The 22902-nt window shown below is 36.7% G+C and overlaps 2 protein-coding genes across 8 annotated transcripts in view; both read left to right on the top strand.

The window, feature by feature from the left end:
• Positions 1 to 4820, top strand: part of LOC115446292 (angiotensin-converting enzyme) — a 58320-nt gene extending 53500 nt beyond the window's left edge. For 5 of the 6 annotated variants that reach the window (XM_030172895.2, XM_037440817.1, XM_037440820.1 and 2 more), the window contains exons 5-12: positions 216 to 407; positions 705 to 972; positions 1303 to 1427; positions 2279 to 2406; positions 2554 to 2768; positions 3183 to 3323; positions 3951 to 4126; positions 4670 to 4820. In XM_030172895.2, coding sequence (XP_030028755.1) covers positions 216 to 407; positions 705 to 972; positions 1303 to 1427; positions 2279 to 2406; positions 2554 to 2768; positions 3183 to 3323; positions 3951 to 4126; positions 4670 to 4746 — 1322 coding nt within the window. In that variant the 3' untranslated portion in view covers positions 4747 to 4820. Of the gene's footprint in view, positions 1 to 215; positions 408 to 704; positions 973 to 1302; positions 1428 to 1451; positions 1577 to 2278; positions 2407 to 2553; positions 2769 to 3182; positions 3324 to 3950; positions 4127 to 4669 lie in introns of all 6 variants that reach the window. The other variant, XM_037440818.1, reaches the window with a different exon arrangement.
• A 3523-nt stretch (positions 4821 to 8343) lies between these two features.
• LOC115446294 (angiotensin-converting enzyme) lies at positions 8344 to 20935 on the top strand. Of its 2 annotated transcripts, none has more exons than XM_030172901.2 (13): positions 8344 to 8456; positions 15120 to 15341; positions 15624 to 15879; positions 16137 to 16280; positions 16536 to 16727; positions 17182 to 17279; positions 17547 to 17719; positions 17977 to 18101; positions 18475 to 18602; positions 19025 to 19239; positions 19466 to 19606; positions 19907 to 20082; positions 20810 to 20935. In XM_030172901.2, the coding sequence occupies exons 2-13, from the start codon at positions 15120 to 15122 to the stop codon at positions 20887 to 20889; spliced, it is 1950 nt and encodes a 649-aa protein (XP_030028761.2). In that variant the 5' UTR covers positions 8344 to 8456; the 3' UTR covers positions 20890 to 20935. The 2 variants fall into 2 exon arrangements, with proteins under 2 accessions (XP_030028761.2, XP_030028762.2); XM_030172902.2 differs by lacking the exon at positions 8344 to 8456 and adding an exon at positions 14730 to 14866.
• Positions 20936 to 22902: the final 1967 nt, after the last annotated feature.

The following is a 22902-nucleotide window of genomic DNA, read 5'->3' as shown; positions in this document are numbered from 1 at the left end:
GCTTACGCATCTTATTTCTAAGTTTTATCAGGTTCTTGTTAATATTTCTTTTTGGTATATTTGTAATTTAATTATCAGAATATAAAATATAATAAACAAATATAACAAATACACAAGAGTACTAATTTGTGACATCATACATAAAATTTTATGTTTTGACTTCCAGGAATTACAATTGCCAAAACCAATTTTAATTTCAAATACGTTTTTTATAGATTTTAAAGACGTGGCGGAGTGGTGGCAGTCTGAATACGAGGTACCAGATTTTGAAGAGCAACTGGCAAAGCTCTGGTCTGACGTGAAGCCACTGTATGAACAGCTACATGCCTACGTCAGGAAACGGTTGAGAGACAAATATGGAGACCAGATTGTCTCTGCCAGAGGACCTATTCCAGCTCATCTGTTGGGTAATGTTATTTGTATTTGATATAGTTTCGGTAATTTAAATGCTGCTCTGCTCGTGATGAAACCTGTAGTTAAGAATAAGCAAAATTGATGTAAATGCAAAAATATTTTATTTATCTAATTGCAGGTTCTTAGTTTGTTACAAGTTGCAATCAAGCGAGGGATTTCTGACAAAGCTTTCAGAGCCTATGATATGTAATTCTCGCATAACTTCCACTGCTGAAACAGCGTTGGTTCCTTTTCGCGTTTTGAACAGAAATTAGAGTTCATCTTAATAAAATCCCAATTACTATTTTCAGGTAATATGTGGGCGCAAACATGGAACAACATCGAATCATTCACCCGTCCTTACCCGGACAAAAAGGAGGTCGACATCACCCAATCAATGAAGGAACAGAACTACACAGCGTTGAAAATGTTCCAAATGTCGGACGAGTTCTTCAGGTCGTTGAACTTGACTGCGATGCCCGAAAAGTTCTGGAACAATTCCATTATAGAGAAGCCTAATGATAGAGAGATAGTTTGTCACGCGTCGGCTTGGGACTTCTTTGATGGCGAGGACTTTAGGTAAATTTGGTTTTCTCATATTTGGCGTATTGCTTCGCTAAATATCATGAAGAATTTACGGTAAAGAACGTGCTGATATCAGTTTTGTTATTAACGATTTGTTTGATTTTTTTCCATGTTTCGATCATACTGCTTGCTATTTTAGCGTTGTTCATTTGTTTTTGTAATTTAATACCATAAGCTAATTAGTCAAATGATGTGCAATTAGAACGTGATGATACATAATAATTGATTCTAATAACATGAATTTTTTAACCTATTAGTAACCTACTGATTACAAAACTGGTGGTGGTAATTTTTCAAAATTGTAATCAAATTGTGCATTTAAAGGATAAAACAGTGCACAACAGTAGATTACGAATACTTTCAAACGACGCACCACGAGATGGGTCACATCCAGTACTTCCTCCAGTACAGACACCAACCGTACATATTCCGGGACGGAGCGAACCCAGGTAACTGATGTTTTCTGTATCCAGGATCAAAATGTGCACATCGGTGAACAGGGAACATTTCAGAACGGTACACCACGAGATGGGCCACGTGCAATATTACTTACAGTACAAGAATCAGCCTTTTGTGTTCCGCGAGGGGGCGAACCCAGGTGACTTGTTTTTTATGGGGATATCATCAGCTGTCCGATCTGTCTTTTCTAGCAGGCTTCTTTTGGCTGATGTCAGCTTCAGTTCCATATTTCGATCATCATGTCCTCGTCTATAAAGTATTTAAATGTCTTTATATTGGACCACATGACAGGACAATCATTGTGTGCAACAAAAAAAAAATATTACTAGTGGAGAGTTGCCAATATTTAACAAAATGTTTATGATTGCATAATAAATATACTTTTGGTTTCTTTGTGGATGTTACCAAATATTCCTGTTTCATAATCCTTGTCTAAATCACTCGATGTCTGATATCATTCTTAAATGCCATCTTAATGCTCAGTAAATTCTGATTTGTCTCGTACTTATATTTCTTGTGTCAAATTATGTATCCCTGTACTAAACATTCGTTCATGCAATTTTTCCTGGTCACGTTGTGTTTTCGGATAATCATAATTAACATCATATTCTGTATTTATATTTTTAAACCATCTTTTGCGCCATCAATGATATCATATTTAATTTTATTACTTGGAAATGCAGTTTATTTTTAATTATTTTATCTTATAAATTATCATCATCTTACCATTTGGGTTCTGTTTTATCATTATATTTTATTTACAATTTTTCGTGCTAATGATTGTTAGTGTTTTGTAATTTGAATTTATATTGAAATGCTGATTTGTAAAGAACATTTGTAGGTTTCCACGAAGCTGTCGGTGACACGATAGCATTATCTGTTTCATCACCCAAGCATCTTCGACGTGTCGGGCTTACACAAGGAGAAGCTGAAGATGAGCAGACGGAAATCAATCAGCTTTACAAAATGGTATTTGCTTTTAAATGATAGTAGTTTGCTGTAATAGTAATTAGTATTAGATATATATTTTTGAAAGAGAAATGAAGTAGAAAGAGATCGTAGCCCTATTATGTATGGCAAATTAAAGACTGGTGACAATTATATTGTTTTTTTCAGGGCATAGATAAGATAGTATTCCTACCGTTTGCGTACACTCTGGATTTGTTCCGTTATGGTGTGTTCAGAGGGAAGACTGCCCCGGAGGATTACAACTGTCATTATTGGAAGTTAAGAGAGGAGCTTCAAGGAGTGGAGCCTCCTGTGAACAGAACCGAAGAGGACTTTGACGCTGCGGCCAAGTACCACGTGTCTGCTAATGTTGAATATGCTAGGTAAGGAGGGTAGGATATATTATATGTCTATATGCTCGCAAACGTAGTGTTGGACGTCCATCCACGAGGTGGACAGATGACCTCATAAAAGTCACAGGAGGTCGCTTCCAATAGGTTGATCTGGAAATCTTTGCGGGAGGCTCATGTTCAGCAGTGGACATCCTGCGGCTGATGATGATATGCTATCTGGAGAATCTCTTTTGTTATCTGTGTTGAGCATTAGGTACGAAAATGCTTTGTGAACAAAATAACCGTCGCAACATGTAATTATTAAAAACAAAGATGCATGAAATTTATGGAACCCGTACTCTTTCTTGTACCTCCTTATTATACAGATAGACTGTCCTGTGTAAGAGATACGTTGCCATTTTTGCTTCGGGCGTTATTTTTAAAATTTCCATTTTTCCATTCCAGGTATTACGTATCGTTCCTCATACAGTTCCAGTTCCATCGGGCGCTATGTCAGCTCGCCGGCGAGTACGTGCCCGAAGACTTCACCAAGAAGCTCGTCGATTGTGATATATTCGAGAGCGTTGCTGCTGGCAACGCGTTGGGGTAAGTGATTTCAATGAGGTATTGCATGTGTTTGGAGCTATTGAAGAATAAATATGTCTGTGAAGTCTGTTGAATGTTGTAGAAGACTGCACTATGTTAAACTTATGAGCCCGTAACCAACAATACTTATAACTAGAGACTTTCCCGTCCTCGCACTCCTCGTTACAACTCCTGTAAGCCAAGATCAGTAGTGGCACACATTTCTTGATACCGGGCGGTGAAGCTCGGCGAGTCTCAGGGAACACTAATTAGTCTGTATTCCGCAACGAAATTAATCATACAGAAAGATAGGGATGAGTTGGAAATATTAATTTTCCACTTTCCTCCATAGCGAAGCGGGAAACAAAATATTAAACTAAGGAGTCTTTTAAACCTAAGTGTTGGGACGTTTACAACTGGATAAGCGGGTTGTAAAGAACCACTAATAAAAAATTTACGAAATAGTCCACATGAGTTGTTAGATTTGATTACAATAATAGGCATGGCAAATACGCCAGAAAGCACGGAAATTCCGTCTAATCTCTAGAAGGTCCATGTAGTATATAGGTATGAACAATCATAACTAGGTACGTTTATGTACGAGTATACTTATATACTTTTACAATAATCAAACAAATACATTTTCAGTAACATGCTAAAAATGGGTTCCTCGAAGCCCTGGCCGGACGCGATGGAGGTGCTGACCGGCCAAAGAGCGATGAAGGCTGATGGTCTGCTGGAGTACTTCCGGCCGCTGCACGATTGGCTCAAGGCGGAGAACCAGCGGACGGGAGAGTTCATCGGATGGGAGTCTAGTAAAACACGTGAGTGATACATTGCTATTCGTTAATACATTTCGTTAACCTTGTTTTGAAGGTGTAGGCAGAAACGTAAATGGCGTGTATACTACAAGTTATTTCCATATTTTGTTCAGTGAAGGTACCTGCTCATGTCTTTGCCGAAATCAATTTTCTATCAATGCTTATGTTTATAAAAAAGTCGCAGGAACGTTTAAAGTTAACTCAGTTATGAATCCAATCTGTTATGGTGTTCGAAGACTATCAAGTAATCGAAATATGCTGGGCGTAATAACAAGTTGAGAAGCTCGCGTGCCGGTGCTCAGTCAGTTGTATCTTGTACGGACAATCCGTATAATGTTCCCTACGTCACTCAGGGGCACATCACTGAATCACATTCACTATCGTCATCAGGGTCTATTGCTAACCGCAGGCAGCGCATTAGCAACTGAGTTTACCTATTCTTCTAGTGTTTAGGTACTTTCCCATAGCATTAACTCTCTCATGAAAGTTCCTCCTTGACTTTGGAAAACTTGCTCCTTAGCCTTAAAATTGGATGTGATATTCCAGAGTACTGCACAGCGGAACAAATAGCGGCGCTGCAAGCGAAGGCCCAGGCGGAGTCACACGAGGCGGCGGAGTCGTGACGCGCTGTTGTACTTACTTAGGATAATTATCAGTAGACAAGCGACACAGTATTCTTAATAAAATGTTTTTAGGAGTACTGAGTTTTATTGTAACCTTAGTTGCAGATGGACATTATATCATATTGCTTTCTTTCGCATCGATGATTCTTTTGGTATTGTTTATTGGAAGCGTAGATTGACATCCGGAGACCCAATTGCTTCATGTATTTTGCTTTGTTTCTCTTCTGCAAAATGCATGCAAATGGTTACACCATTTGCACGCATTTTGCAGAAAGAAGACTTTACTGATAGGTTTCTCGCATGGGAGTGACTGTTTTCCGGTATGAAGGACATTGTAGCGTTGTATTACTGGACATTATGAGAGTGAAGAACGTGGTGGAGTGGCACTCGAAAGTTTATTATTCAATGGACTATATAGTGTTGCTACTGCAACGGGACGGGACGAGCGTTTAGCTTACCATCAGGAGAGCGACATGCTGATCTCTTCATTATTATCTTACTTTTTACGATTAGTCGCTTGCCAGAAATCTATTTTGAGCATTCCAAATCGTGCTGTAACAACCTGTAATATGATTCTAGTGTTACCCAAAGTGGGTATCGAATCCAAACTCCGTCTGGTCCATGGATATAAGTTGCTACTAGATCAAGGGGAAATAACTGAGTAGAATTATCTAGTTACCTAATCCGCAGATCACCGCATCGTAACAATTTATTTACGTAACATGCATACGCCACCGAGACTTGAAATAACCGTGCAGGTTAGCTATTAGCTCGTAATCAATAGATAATGTCGTCTCATGTCACAATAAAATATCTAGCATCCAAAATGTTAGTGCATCAAGATAAGAGATTGTGTAAACTGTCCGAACGCCATATCTCGAGTGGGTTCAAAACTTGATATTTAGATAATATTGAATATTTCGAGGCGGGATTAAAACAAATATCAGGGCCCTTATTCTGTATGATAGTGTAAACGCGTAACGCGGCCGTGTCATGTTATCTTCGAGAAATGTGCGTGGAATGGTATTCTGTAAGCCAAATTTCTATAGTCCTAAACATGATGCGTTGTGGTCCGTGCTTGTTACACACTGTCAAAATAACGTGCGGGATAGAGAATAAGGCCCCAGGGCCCTTATTCTGTATGGTAGTGTAAACGCGTAACGCGGCCGTGTCATGTTATCTTCGAGAAATGTGCGTGGAATGGTATTCTGTAAGCCAAATTTCTATAGTCCTAAACATGACGTGTTGTGTTACGTGCTTGTTACACACTGTTAAAATAACGTGCGTGATAGAGAATAAGGCCCCTGGTTTAGACTTTAGCTTCCATTGACCTTATTGCTTAATAAGGTCAATGAAAAATGCTCATTTTACATATGCACTTTAGGTATCTCCTCAACCTTTCTGGCGTCCTACAGGGCCCTTATTCTGTATGATAGTGTAAACGCGTAACGCGGCCGTGTCATGTTATCTTCGAGAAATGTGCGTGGAATGGTATTCTGTAAGCCAAATTTCTATAGTCCTAAACATGATGCGTTGTGTTACGTGCTTGTTACACACTGTCAAGATAACGTGCGGGATAGAGAATAAGGCCCCTGAATGATATTTAATATTTCTAAATCCTACTAATATTATAATTGCGACAGTATGTAAAGATGTTCGAATGTGTTAACAGTGCATAAATCTTTAAATAGAACACAAGAAATAAAGACATATCATGCCTTTATATCCAAAGCGGTAGGCAGAGCTGCAGTTAGGGTACCTACTTTTCGCCATGTGAGTTCTGTTCCGTGATGGGATATGGGCCAGCCTATCGCCATATCGGGATAAATTTCAGATTACAGGCTGATACTGAGCAAAGAAACCCAATATCTCTATCCGATCCAAGATTCGAACCTGAGACCGTACGTGCACCCAATACAATTACGCCACCGAAGCAGTTGAATAGATTTAGATAAAATATTACATCTCGACCTATCCCAAAGAATAAAGCTATATATTACTGAGGAGCCATCACTTTTATTTATCTTAATATGTATTTATACCTTTATTTTATTCGTAAATCAAAATTAATTTTATTTCATCTCTGCATCACCCAAAGGTAGACTGGTAGACAATACTTTTGGCGTTAGGTCTTTATACATTCATATATAAATGATAAAATAATTTTAAAAATGATTTCTTATGTTTACGCGAATGTTAGACATTAAAATGAAACTACTTTTAGGATTTTATCGCGGCTTTTTATATTTTAGTTTTCTCCTCACGTCTGAAGACTTTGCAGCACACTCACCTCTGTCCCCCCGGTGACCATGAAGGCTGAATAGTCTATAAAAAACCGCGATAAAATCCGAAAAGTAGTTTAATTTTAATTTTAAAAAGTTAGTTATTTCCAAAAATCACAGGCGGATACAGATACATGTCTTTTAATTACTCCAAAGAATAATGCCGCAGTCACGAGTAGCTCTCTGGACCTATCTAAACACACCCTGCGCGAGGTTCTATCGTCAATTGCATCTATGTTTTATACAGACCGTTGTGCGCATGCTCAAACTGGGAATCTCATGTTCAGTTTATATAATACTAACCTTTTGCCTGCAGCACCGCCGGTGTGGAAAAGTTTTTCCGGAATAAAACGTAGCCTATAGCCTTCAGGAGTAATGTAGCTTCTTATTAGTGAAAAAAAATCAAAATCGGTTTGTAGTTCCTGAGATTAGGGGATTCAAACAAACAAATAAACTCTTCAGTTTATATCAGTATAGATTATAGACATAGGCTTGGATTAATGCATAGTTTTTTTATTCCGAAATACGCTCAGAAATTTAATTTCAACAAGGCATTTACTTAGGCGAAGCCTCAACTATAAACTAGTATTGTAAGTATCCAAAACCTTTACAAATAACAAAAATAATAAGATGACAACTTTATTATTATAGTATAAGGAAAAATATAGGACATCTTCACCTCACACGTTCCTCTAAAGGCAATGACATTGTTCAAAGTATACTTATATTTGAAGGCATTAAGAACCCTAGCGTTATCACCTTGCTTTGCTTGGGAACTTTATTTGATTTTTTTTATAGTGACTCGGCAAAGTAGCTTCACTGCACCTGATGTTAAGAACCTATAGTAAGTGTCGACCGGCCAAAAGATAGAAGCATCTCTGGAAGGACGGCACAGTCATGCCGGCCTGCATAATTGCTTCTTCACGCTCCCTTTGAAGGACCCCTAATTATAGGAAGGAGGATATGATAAAGTGAAATTTGAAGATGTTTTATATTTATTAATTAATCAGGCATCCGTTGAATAGATTTTGATATTACTTAATTAACTTAAACCTTGTTACAAAATAATATAGATGCATATAGTTATGTTTTCTGCTTCTGTCCCCACCCTTTAAAATACCTGCATCTGTTTATCATCTATATATTTATATGTGGAGAAAAACTTTGTAGCCCTTTTAAATGCATTGTGAGTACGAAGAAGTCTGGTATTTGGTATGATTGAAGTTCATAGAGGACGGAAAAAATAATTGTATATATGTTAAAATATATTAAATTCGATGGTCAAGTGATCACTTGACCATTATTTCTTATAAACAGACAGACGTGACACGATTATAAATCACTAAGGAATATCAGTAGATCAAGACAGCAGAGAGAATAAACGAAGCGACGCTCCGCGTACTATCGTTTGTTGATCATCGACCGCCGGTGAGTGCACACATTTGTAATTTTCGATTGTATTATTATTTTATGTATATTTTATTGTTTTATATAGAATTATTATATAATATATTTTTCGCGATGTAGGTTAATCGTAAATAAATGTAAATTTAAAGAAGCATAATATGTAAACTAAATTGTAGTAAAAAAAGAATGAAAATTATTTCTTATAAAAAAACTAATACCTTTAATAGATCTTTAATAATATAATTGTAATTTCTTGCAAATTTGTATATAAATTTAAATATTGCAGTGTTAATTTATTCGTGTTTAGATAATTAATTAGTCATGTATCTAATATGCCAGTGAATTGCATGTTAGGCCAAGCGCACACCGGTTGGAACGCCTTGGCATGTATTTCTTCGGCTTGCTTATGCGCTTGCGCACACTGATGAAAATTACTATACAGCGGTTCATTAGGATTGCCGAACTACCTTCATTTGTAGCCACAGCGATTATTTTAGTTCATCTACAATGTCATGGCCTTAGTGGAAATATTGCTTACGTGATACAACTACTATGCTGTCAGGTTCGATTCTCAGTAAATTGACATAGGGTTTTCTATCCAGTATCATTAGCATCTGGCATTGTCCCCGCAAGTAGGCTCGTCATCTATTAAATAGATGAAAATACCTGGTGAAATATAGTTGTGGTATACTTTTTCTCACTCGTGAAAAGAGAAAAGGTGGTATTGGTATGTATGTGTGTAATAATTAGGGTATATTACTCGTCGCCAAAAATCCCGCCGTGACACCAATGTGCGGAAAGCCTTAGACATTTACGAATATTTTGTCATCAATATAACCTTTACGCTAGACGGTATATTCTAAGCAGTGGTGATTTTATTATACTGCACACACCAGTCTTGTAAGTTGTAACACTAAATGTTAATTTAAACACTCACGCCTTTTATCCCCGAAATAGTAACCAGAGACGCCTCCAGAGCTCCTCTGGTTACTATTAGTAGACTAATCACTTATCGAGGGTTTTTTTCTATGTGCACGAGAAAGTGACCGTACTGCACCTGATGATAAGTGGAGTGGAGTCCAATAGAATGTCGACTGACGAGAGATGATTACCCCTCGACAGTCGACACAATTATGCCGGCCTGTAGGAGCCGGATATACACAGCCTGATCCCGGAACGCGACACACTTATGTGGGCCACGATGCTAGTTTTAACACCTCGTGTATGGTGGTCGTAATCCGGGCGAATATAAAATGTGTCCTACCATCAGCAAATGTGTGTATATGTCACCGTTGCGTTGTAATGGCGAGGGTGCATATTATCATCATACCAGTACTAGCAGTGATGTGATAGGGGGCGAAAATATCATCATACCGGGCAGAGTGAATGCTGTTCCAGTTGAAGGACATTGTAGCCAGCGTAAACTGGGCAAAATAACTTAACATCTTAAGACATAGGGTGACGAACGCAGTGGAGTGCCACGTTATTCTTTGTAATTCACAGTTCTGTGTGTTACTACTGTTTATGAGTGGTTGTATCGCGTACCATCATGCGAGCTGTATGCTCGTCTCGTCATTCAACTGTAATAAAAAAAAATGTGCGGATTTATGTATAGTTGCACGGCACAGTGGCTCCACTGCACCTGATTGTAAGTGGATTGGCGTCCAACAGAATGTCGACTGATAAGAGAAGTTCCTGACGTCATAGAGGATAAAAGACTAATAAAAATTAAAAGTGATTTACGATTTGATTTCATTTATTTAGCATAAACAGACCGGTTTACTCGTGTTTGTGTCAAGATTCCAGTTCATGCCTCGTGTCCTTCTTGTATGCAATATTTTGTTTACCTCAAGTCGAATTACATACTATATTAAATGTATATATGAAAATCATGTACGTTCGTATTTACTTCACTAACAATGTTTTGTATACTTATATGTTTACGATTTTCAACAACAGTGTGGACGTGTCATGCAATATGTATCACGCAATATATTTACTGACGTTTTGATACTGAAGATTTTAGCTATTGATAACAGTGTATAAGGAAAATCTGGAGGAAAATGGAATATATTTGATATTTATCTTTCTGGAAATATATATATACTAAGGCGTCGGATACTTATGGAGATAAACTAGATGCAATATCACGAATTCTAAGGAGTACTTCGATAATAATAACCTTTATGAACAGGAGTTGTATATATTTAGGAATATAGGGAAAGAGCAGAGGCAAATTTGTAGGTCCTATGATAATCTCATTGACACTTTAAACGAGAGAGTAATTTCAATATTGCGGTTAAGTCAGCATATTACTAATTTTAATAAAAGCTTTTACTGTCCCACTTCTGGGAACGGGTTTTCCCCACAGAGAGAGTTATAGCCTTAATCAACCACGCGGGCTTAGTGAGGGTTGGCAGACTTCACATACTTTCAAGATTCTTATAAAGAAGTCAGAGGTGCGTGTCCTTGAGATTTGATGCGGACATTCATCTCGGCAGTCCATTGCACTTCCAAGTAGGTTATCGCCGCTAGCGTGTTAATATTCAAAGCAATACTTAGTTCTATGGATACCATCATTTATGTATCATCGTCTGACTCTTGTTTTCCTTCAATGATTGGAATTATAATTAGCTGCCTCCTTGATATAAATCACATAAAGTGTTACGTGATCAGGGAATCGAATCCATGTACTCACATTTTACAATCTGTAATCATTACCAGTAGATCAAGGAGGTTATAACTTCGATTAATATCAATTATGTTTACTTAGATCATTTTGAATGATAGATGTCAAGGCACAATTACTCTCATACATTGTCTTTAATTTTATGCATTGCTTTAATGTGAACATAAAACGAAACGTGGTTCATAACATGGTTAGGTATATTCTTATATTGTCTATTTCTGTCACCAAGCACCAATGTCAAGGATTTCGGATTTGAAGGATTATTTTAATTACACTTCATTCATGATGTATAATCGGATTTAATGCCTTTAATTAATGTGGCTATTGTAATTGTTACGTACTTATTAATAAGATAAACACATCGATCACGTATTCTTGAAGGGGTAAGCAGAGGTTGGGAATGCAAATAACGTACCCTCTTTTCGCCTGTGTTCTGTTCCATGATGTAATGCGGGGCGGGCCTATCACTTTGTCGGGCACAAATTCCCGAGAGTAGAAAAACTTAATATTACTTTCCCCGCCTCAGGATTCGAACCCGGGACTTCAGACTGTTGTCGTATCGTGCACGCATACAGTTACGTCACCGGGGCAGTCCTACTTACATACTTATTACTGGTGAGGCGTCCATATGAGCAATTCCTACCAGGTTCACTTCTGAAAAATTTCACCCTTCGCTATGGTACTTATTGATTAAGTATTAGTAGACTTCTGTTATATCAATAGATGCAGTTCTATCGAGTTCTCTGATCTGAAGGTATTTTGATTACAATGTCCAGTGTCCCTGTACCCTCCAGAGTCATTCTGGCATTTCATTAATATGTGAAATCACATATTCGTCTTTACATCTGCTAACATTGTGCTAACGCTGAGTTTTTGATCATTTTCTAATTTAGTTCGAGTGTGGCGTACGCACAAGAATATTTGTGACTGAAAGTGTGATGTTGCCACTACGACGAATTCTCTGAGAATAGTAGTAGTAGAATTAGGGCGTGTAAAATAGAAATTACTTTTTATTTAAAATTATTTTATTTAAAACTTTATTTTTTATTATACCTCTGCGGTTTGAGTAACTTATTCAAAGTATTATTTTCAAGAAGGTAAGTATATGGTTTCATTTAGTAACGCAATGACAAAATGACACTGTACATACAAATCAACTCCTGTACAATTTTCCTTATATATAATAGCATGGCATCAGGAAAATTGTACTTTTCCTATAAATCAGGAAGATGTTTAAGGCCACTAAAGTATATTGAACATTAAGATAAATTACTAAATCGGATGGCAAAGAAAATTGCAAATAGACCTGGATTACCTGATTACATCAATGCTTGGGTAATACACAGGCCCGTGAAGTGTAAAGAAGTTATTAAGTACGTATAAGGAACAGACGCGTTAGGCATCCTTGGAGTTAATATATAGCACTTATAATTCGTAGTTTACAATCACTATTGTGTTCAGTGTTAAGGAAAACGGCACCCAAAGTGATTAACTAGTGAATAAATCCCTCCTAGCTGAATTCTGGCCACAGTGGCCTATCTCAACGGAGGTCAGCCAGGTACGCAGGAGATATTGTGTGTGATAATTGTAAGCCCAATACACAGGTACACTCTCTGTTCCATTTCTCTCATAGTCCGGTGAGACGGCAATCCGACATGACCAGAGAGATCAGGCGCAGGACCAACGGCTTTGTGTGCTTCCCGGGGTACGGGAGTATCTTACTGCCAACATTCTGACTCCGAGCTGCGATTGAATAATTTAAAATTAAAACATTCAGTCACTATTATTTTTGGCACAACTCGGAATTCGAACCCAGGACCTCAGCGCGGTAATCGTACTCGTACGTGTACGTATTACAACCACGCAACGGAGACAGTCATATCTACTTATTTAGTATTATGACATTGAATGATTCATGTTTGGGTGATGGCTACACAACATTTAACATGCTGTGGATTATGATACCAAGTTCTAGATAGCTGCTTATACATATAAGGGCGGTAGCTAAGCTCATCATCAGACAAAGCATTTTACGTCACGTTCAGCTCTTAAAATATATTGAAGAAAACATGCATAAAACTGACATACGACATAACAACATCTTTACGGACACAAAACAAAAGCCCAAATCTTCAAGCATGACAGAGAGACGACCGCGCTAATTCATTTGCATAACTAACTCTGAAACGCCTTCAGTTGTTCCATAGTTATTGATGTAGATCGTTTAGTTTACGTTAAAAAGGAAAAATGCCGTGTGGCTATTGCAGTGAAACTACAAAAAGAGTATTGTTTGTGAGTAAATATTTATTTTATCAGAAGAGTAATCACAATCTTGTATCACTTCTGTACTTTGAGTAAAAATCTTGTATGTAGACACTTCTATACTAGAAGTTCTAAGGTTATATAGAACAGACATTGGGAAGACTGTTATCCAAAAATTTTGCGCTTATGTGATGGTTACTTAATCTACCGTGAAATAGCAAAACACCAATGTAAAATATATTTTTTCCATAACCTGATTTGCATGTTTTTAATCCGAATATTTTCTGTAAATATATTATTTTTGTGTTAACATCTAAGGACGCTGTGACATCTTGGCACTCGTATATTTTAAATAAGATAGACTTGTTACCAATTGATAATAACTAATAATTTTTGAAGCATAAATTTGGTCCTGGTGCTCGATCTATAATTAACTATACTGTTTAATGTCTTTGTATTAAATATGCACATTGTAGAAGAATCGTGAGTAATATGAATTTGGAAGAAGCAGTACAGATGGAGGAGATGAAGGAAGGATGAACAATAATAATACACTGCGTAAAATGCAATAACAAAACTATGATTTCACATCGGTTTTCTATGCGAATTGTATGGGCAATAATATAACTAACTCTGATTGATCTGGCCCGATCAACAATCAGTCTAAACAGGCTTCCGTGCTTCTTTAAGGGATTTTAATAAATTATCTCTAAATGCGTAATTTGACATTGATATTTATTTTTTTATATAAAAAGAATCATTTCATTTTCATCTTGATGTGCAACTTTTTTTCAAGATCATATTCCTCACTTCTGAAGATGATATTAAATGTAATTTAAATATAAAGAAATCCTATTGGAAGTGTCTCTTTGAATAGATTCATTATTAAATCAATGTTGGAAATTCAGCAAAAAAATTACAGTACCTTACCAACATAAGGCGTATAATTTTTTGAATATGTTTTCTTGCTGGCTTGAAAATGATTCTTATATTAAGTGGTCTAGAGTTTTTAAATGATCTGTTATCTACGTTACTTTTGTAATTTGACCATCGCAGACGTTTATCTGTGATATATACCGCCGCATATATTACCTATTGAAATTTTCCCTAGGACTATGAACTTTTTAAGAACTCAGGTTTCTTTTAAGTCACTGCCGAGGATTTTTTTAAGTATTTTGCTTATCATATCTTCCAGGACCTTACGGGCACGACCTTTGATGGAAGCCATTAATTAGCCTTCAACCTTGGGCTACCAATAATCTATTTTATATCGTTTAGATTGACATTCCACACTATTTACGGATGGTTACACCGATAGATGTCTCATTTCGTTTAATGCATTACAATCTAGATCACTGAAGTACATAATCTCCTTGACATGTTCGATGTTTTGTTGAAGTTTTTATCTTATCCGGAGCCTTTATAAATTCGTTTCGTTGCGATCGCTCCGGTTATTGTTAGTGATACTTTGGTTTAACAGGTATGGTTTTAAGATTATTTTGCCTTGAAGGAGATCATAATATAAGTTATCTTCAAGCTTATAGGGGTAGGCAGAAATGGTGTTTATTAAATTGTTTTAGTTTTAAATTTTATGGCGTCGCGCAGACGCAAAGATGGCTTCAGAATGGTATTTCAGAATTTGTCTGTATGATAGTGTTTGTTTCAAATGTCGCAGGGTCTCCGGGATACCTAAAGTAAAATGGGTGTTTTTATAAGCAAAATATTCCTTCCAGATGATAATGAAGATCATCGGGGAACTGGCCCTGCTGGGCGCGATCGCTTCGGTGTTCGTGGTGGCGGCCCAAGGTCGCGCTGCGGAGAGAGCGGCAGAAGAGGCCGCTGGGAGGGAGTACATGAGGAACCTTGACGAACTGATGGCGAAGGCCAACAACAAGAAGACCATCGCCTCATGGAATTATGAGAGTAACTTGACTACTTACAATGAAGAGCAGTTGGTGAGTAAATCTTGTTTGAATGAAATTATAGCAAGTGATTACTGGGCATTATGAGCCTTATCATCTTATGTCTTAGGATTATAAGTGCTGTGGAATCCTACGCAGTGCTTTGTAATTAGAAGTTTTGGATCCTGTGGATATTTTTTTAAAGGTAAACTGCACTAACCGTCCGACGAGCCGCTTAATTATTACGACATTCGATTGTAAAAAAAATATGTCATAACATCTAATGCAATACGGCGAACTAAACGAAATTCATTGAAATTATCCACTTCATTTCAGCTCAAAATATCCCTGGAACTGGCTGAAGACCAAAAAGAATACTGGAAGGAAACCATGAGCTACCTATGGCACGAGTTCGAAGACGAAGACCTCAAGAGAATGTTCCAGAAGTATTCTCAGCTGGGGACTGCGGCTTTGCCTGAAGATCTGAACGAGAGACTGATCATGGCTATCAACAACATGCAGTCGAACTACGCGAAGGCAACTATTTGTGATTATAAGGATAGGACGAAATGTGATTTGCATGTCGAACCAGGTTGGTATGGGTATAATTTTTATCACGTTGCCGTGGGTCTGATACCCACACCAAAACTTTCTTTCCGTCCCTCGTAATCGTTTCGTACTCTCAAATATCATAACAGTATTTTTTAGACAAAACTTTTATCGAATAAATTGTCTAGATTACCTTTGACAATGCAAGACCAATCATGCGTTTCCAACATATAGCAAAGGATGGTGTTAGAGATTATTCATGGTGAAGTTGTGCAACTTTATATTTGATATTTTTTTCAGACGTGACAGAAATCTTCGCCAACAGCAATGATGCCGAAGAACTGAAGTATGCCTGGGTCGAATGGCATAAGGCAGCTGGAGCTCCGTCTAAAGGAAACTTCACTGAATATGTACAGATGGATAACGAGGCTGCCAAACTGAACGGTAATTTTAACATAAAAAAACGTATTACTTTGAAAATAAACATAAAATCAAAAGCAGTTATTTTGCTATAAATAATATATATTTTTTCTCTGATTTTCAATGAAGATAATTAAAACTTACATAGAATGATACATTCTTATTGTTAATCTTTTTTCACATCATCTTCTTTGCAATAAGAATATGCAGATTGTGCTTAATCCAAGAATTCTTCTCTAACCATTTTTAACCACATTCATCAAACTTTTATATGTTAAGGATACGACAGCGTCGCCGAATGGTGGCTAGGTGAGTACGAGGAAGAAGACAGCGAGGACCAGTTCGCAGCCTTGTGGGCCCAAATCAAGCCTTTGTACGAACAGATCCATGCTTACGTCAGGAGACATTTGCGTCTCAAGTATGGCGAAGATGTGGTTTCTGCTAGAGGACCGATACCAGCGCATTTGCTTGGTGAGTTGTTGTATTATTAACAAACCCAAGTAATAACTCTAATTTAGAAACTATTTTGCAGTGGCGAAGGGTCCATATAATCCGATTCTTGCCAGCGTCTCTTTTAAAAATTATGTGTAATCTAATTATCATTAGAATGATTTGCAGACGGCATTTATGCATATTGGTGTCGGGTTACCATACAGAAAACGTCACCCTTCGCCTCTGCTATTTTGTAAGGTTAAATTTTTTTTCATCCTGGAATAAATTACGCTGCATCTAATGGTCAATAAAGTGTAAGCCAAAAGTAATGTCGTAAGTCATCGTGCTGTGGTCATTGACGGCCTCCGGGATTATACTGTCTCCTATCTCTGCCAGTGAACCCTTTAGGGGAGATCCGCAGACGTGTTGATTGGCTAGTTTTTAAATATTTCCAATCACTATATTAATTTTATTCTTTATATTTTATTTGCAGGTAATATCTGGGCCCAGACGTGGAACAATGTGGAGAAGTTTACTCGCCCATTCCCTGATAAATCAGATATCGATGTAACAGCGGCTCTGATTGCCCAGGTAGAGTTATTTCATTGGCATTATTTGGTTCTTAAGCAGTCTTAAGAACTATTGGGCGAATATAGTATAGTTTTCGAGCATTGAACGGTTTACATGCATAGAGGCTGCCACTTTGCACAGACAGTCTTGACTCTTTTGATCACTTTCATTTTATTTATTTTTATCAATTTCATGCATTTCATCAGTTTTAGTTTAGATGTGAGTACTTCAATATTGACAGTAGTCATAAAAAAAATTGTACTATATTTTAATTATGTCAATTTTCAGAATTTCACAGCACTGAAGATGTTCAAGACAGCTGAAGAGTTCTTCACGTCTTTGAACCTGCAACCCATGACTGACACGTTTTGGGAGAAGTCTATTATCGAGAAGCCTGACGATGGTAGAGAAATGGTTTGCCACGCCTCTGCATGGGATTTCTATGATGGTGAAGACTTCAGGTAGATATTATGTATTATTCAAAATAGAAGTGGTATTGTAAATGAAATACTGGAAGTTTGGATTAAAACGTAAGGAAATAGGTCATTCTACCACACACAATAGATTGTCTACTTTTATATTTTTATATAGAGTACTTTTACACGCAGCATAATAAAATAAATTTGATCGCATATCGAAGCAAAGTGGAAGGACATTAAATGTTTAAGACATAACAATGCAGGCAACTATTTAAATAAATTAATCTTACTTTTTTCAGGATTCGTCAGTGCACAACAATCACGGATGCATTTTTCAAAACTACCCACCACGAAATGGGCCACATTCAATACTATCAACAGTACAAAGACCAGCCTGTGGTGTACCGAGCTGGAGCAAATCCAGGTTATTTAATTGTATATACCTTTCCTTGTAATATAAGTATTTACTCTTGAAAAACTGGAAGTAAAATCTGATTAAAATCAGTCACATAGGATTAATTCAGCCAAGCTTTTACCTTGTAATTATCTTGGGTTTGATGGGGCTGGTTTGTTCCAGTGGCAACATTGTAGTACCTCATAAACTAAGATTGTAACTCTTCTTTTACTTCGTACGGTCAGTTAATTTATCAGACCTCCGATAAATCCCAAGTTACTTTTAGTCCCATTCTCTTATTTAAAATGCCTAATATTCCTAGGCAGTTTCTTTTATTTGGAGTTTTAATCCCTTAGTTTCAAATTATGGAATTTTAATTCTAATTTGGACCCTGATTTTACAGGATTCCATGAGGCAGTAGGAGACGTTATTGCTCTGTCTGTCGCCACGCCAAAACATTTGAGGGTCATGGGCTTGTTGGAAGATGGCCCCGATGACCTTGAATCTAACATTAACCAACTTTATAAAATGGTAAGATTAATTATATGCCTTATTTTGTGCTACATTAGGAGTAAAGTAATTCAATAGCAATAAATGATTTGGCGTTATCTAAAATATGAACATGAAAGAGACTTGATAACTCCTTTATATCACTAATGTGGGATCGATGTTTACACTTTTTCACATATATTTACGATAGTAACTTGCCTTAGTTTTTAAGATCGGCCTCCTGCCTGAAGCTAATATCTTCTAGGGAAACATTTCCACCTATATCCTCGTACATTCTCGCCGGTACTGAATACTTTTGACTTTGCTTTTACCAAGAATGCGAATAAAAGAAGTGCTGCTGACCCCTACTGACTGTTCCATCCACACTTGACTTATAAATTATTTTCAGTCTCCTATCATTAATATAATGCATATTACCCTCTTCGAATGAATTTTGATTCCAGGGCTTAGATAAAATAGTGTTTCTTCCCTTCGGATATATCTTGGACCTGTTTCGTTATGGCGTCTTCCGCGGGACCACTACCCCCAACGAGTACAACTGTCATTTCTGGCAACTCAGAGAGTCCTTGCAAGGAGTCGAACCCCCCGTGCCAAGAACTGAGGATGACTTCGATCCCGCTGCTAAATATCATATTTCTGCTGATGTTGAATATATGAGGTAGGTTTATGTTTAACTGATGTAGTAATTGCTGAATGGGTTTGGATGAAAGTTGGCATGAATAGACCAAATCATGAATTAAATAGATTGTTTTTACATAAAGACCGCTTTGTGTTTTTTACTTGGAGACATATGGAACCGCGAGCAAAACCTAATTTGATAAGAAGTATTTTTTTATAATGAACCATTCACATATATAGTCAATAATAATAATGTTATCTTCCAGATACTATATCTCTTACATAATCCAGTTCCAATTCCACCGCACGCTGTGCCAGCTGGCGGGCGAATACACGCCAGGCGACTCCAGCAATTTACTGTCCAACTGCGACATCTATAGGAGCACCGCCGCTGGTGACGCTTTAGGGTATGCTTTATTTTACTAGTTTAAGGTTAACGGAGACAATTTTTCAGATAGGGGGAGGCGATGACTTTCTAGTGAGATTAAGCCTTCGCGCAGCTTTTATTCTTATATTGTGATATTCATGTGATTTTTAAATATTATGACAAGAAACCAAAACCAGGAGCCTAATGGTATCCTTTATCTTATTGGTATATACCTGTGCTTTGAGGCTATATTAACAAAAAATTATGTTTTCTATTTTTGTATTATATTATTTATTTCATCTTATTTAACTAATCTTAACATTATGTTATGTAATTTTAGTAAAATGTTACAAATGGGCTCTTCGAGACCTTGGCCTGATGCGATGGAGGCCATCACAGGCCAGAGGAAGATGGACGCCAGTGGAGTCCTGGAGTACTTCGCGCCGCTGTATGACTGGTTGAAGGCTGAAAACGAACGAAACAATGAGTTCGTCGGTTGGGAACCTAGCACTGTCCGTAAGTATATGCAACGATTTTATACCAAGCAGTAGAATATAAGTTAGACGTAGTGTGGGACGCCCTACTGGATAGACCTACAACTTGAAAAAAGTGGGGGGTAATGGATGGATGCGGGCTACTCAAGGGCTGTATGGTTGGCGCTCATTTGTGGAGGTCTACGTTCAGCAGTGGACGGCGACAGGCTGATTGATTGATTGATAGAGTTATAATATACTATAATATAATCAATAAAAAAAATTACATTCCAAATAAGGAATCTCCATAACATATTAATAGGTAATTGTAAAAAGTCAGTTTGGATGGATTTCTCAATGTTCTTTAATTTGTAAGATATATCTACAATAAGCGAAATCTGGTATTAAAGGTTCTTTTTTTATAGCTTTGAATGACGAGACGAGTTTCCCGTTTACCTGATGGTAAGCGATATGACCGTGTATAAACAGTCGAAACACCATCCAACACCTTGAATTACAAAGTATTGTTTGGTATTCCACTGCGCTCACCATCCTGAGACATGAGATGTTAAGTTTTGTTATGTCTGGTAGTTACAATGATTAGTGGTAGTGTCTTTTAAACTGAAACACAACAGTGACTACGCGCGGCTGATTTGTGGCAGAAATAAACACTGGGGTGGTACTCACCCAGGCGGACTCTCACATATGAGAGACCTACCACCAGTTCTTAAAAGAGAATCGTCAATATGTTAATATGAAACATTTTTCAGAATACTGCACGCCAGAGCAGAGAGCCGCGATGGAATCCTCAGGTTTCAACACCAGAGTGAAGAAATACGCCAATTTGTAAATATAGAATGTTAAAATATTAATAAAGTTAATTTTAATCAGATGTATTCGCGATTTTTTTTTACCCAATCCCAATAACTGTTCTTTTGTATTTTATATCCTTTTTTACTGAAGATTTTATATTGATAATATCATAAAAGTAAAATAATTAGTTTGACAAGAAGAAAGAAAATAATTTTCAATAATTCGTAGAAGATGTACTACGTACAGTATATTATAGAATATACTTTTTTAATTTAGTTATATAATTCAATTGAACATAGAGAAAAAATAAGTTTATTTTATGAATGCTTATAACTAGTGAAATGATTGTGTCTGTTGTAGAAACAATACAATACATTATACAATAGACTAATAAAATGAAATAATTTATTTGTATTTGTAAAATGGTATACATTATTTAGATTCCGTCAATGTCAACTCTACCACCAGTTTGGAAATCAGTTCTCACGAGCAAGAAGCTCTGGTGTTCTTTTCAAAAACTCACACTACACTCTCACTCAGTGAATTTAATAACAATCCTCTGCGTCAATACTGTTACCGTCGAAATAAAGGTAAAACCCAGCATAGAGCCAGTGTAACACTGAATGGCGGGAAGTGACACAACATCCATCCTTGACCTACCATGACATGTAACCGTGTTCACCACTTAGCTAGAGAAAAGAATTTCAAGTGTAATATTGACCTATATTCCATTGACTAAAAATATTTTTTTTTTAATTCGTTAGCTTAATGGTTGATTGAACTGTGAAACATTGAGTTCTGGATTATTTTACCAGGTACAGTTTATTCTCAATTTGATTTGAGTTTTTTGATTCATTATGAACTCAATTTGTTTGGTACTTGAATTGTAGGCCGATATAGTATTAGATTCAAACCCTATTAAAGCACGGGGCGTATAATATGTCAGTAGACCTATCTGAAGTTGAAATTTTATTTCTTATATTTTATTTGAAATATCTCGTTATTACGTCCCCACAAAAACAAAATATGGACTATGGATTAATAATATGTGAAAGAATAAGGCTGTTGGGTCAGCATTATAGAGCGTGAATGTATTTTCTTTATTCGATATATAAATATTACAAGCGTACTAATATAATAAAAACCAATCGCTTTTACAAAACGAAGTAAAAATTTGGCAAATGTTTGCTACCAACAAAAGATTTAAACGGGTATTAACAACCCAAAAAGTAGAGTCCCGGATAAATTCTTCTGTCTTCTCAAGCACCTTCTCTTTGCAACGGTTGTCAATGCACACAATATCTGTCAAATGATCTCTCAGTATATAATATAGATAAAAACCTATCTATAAAATCAAACATAGAAAAATAGGTACCTAATTAATTTCCAGGCATAAGTAAACAAAATGCGTCTAAAAACAAAAAATGTTATCTTAAAATGAAGTGGATAATTTTTGTCCTTTATTCTTTAGTAGATAAAGACCATAATGATCAAATTGTTGACCTTGTGTATGTCAACAAGTGCGCAGTCGTGCGGGTAATAGATACAATTATATTATTATAAGATAAATTATAGGTCATTTCAAGCAGTTTTTATGCAGATGTAGGAAGGCCTTTGGCGTACATTGTATTGTAGGCTTTACGGCAAATGTCTTAAGGCAGTTTTACTTTTTTATTCATTTATTTACATATCAACACACAGCCATTATAGGTTACACCCAATTCAACTTAGTTACTGAATATTATAATCCTGCGAAGTATAACATGTAGATATAAATGTAAAATTCAATGACATGAAAATTAAAATGTTATTGATACTATTAGGAGGGTAACAAACACATATTTCATACCAGCGAACCCGACCATCATCAATTTCATGCCTTAAAATTATCACATAATTATAATCTCTTAACAGTGTTTTGTTCCACCGAATCGAGTTACGACCGATATAATTCTGACAATCATCAAAGGGCGCAAACGTTAGTCGATCTGTATGTATTGTGCTATCTCTATCATCGGGTGTAGAATGCCTGTCAAACCAGGCTACAATA

The sequence above is a fragment of the Manduca sexta genome, chromosome 20, assembly GCF_014839805.1.
Source record: "Manduca sexta isolate Smith_Timp_Sample1 chromosome 20, JHU_Msex_v1.0, whole genome shotgun sequence".
Classification (NCBI taxonomy): domain Eukaryota; kingdom Metazoa; phylum Arthropoda; class Insecta; order Lepidoptera; family Sphingidae; genus Manduca; species Manduca sexta.
This window is presented reverse-complemented; position numbering and strand designations above follow the sequence as displayed.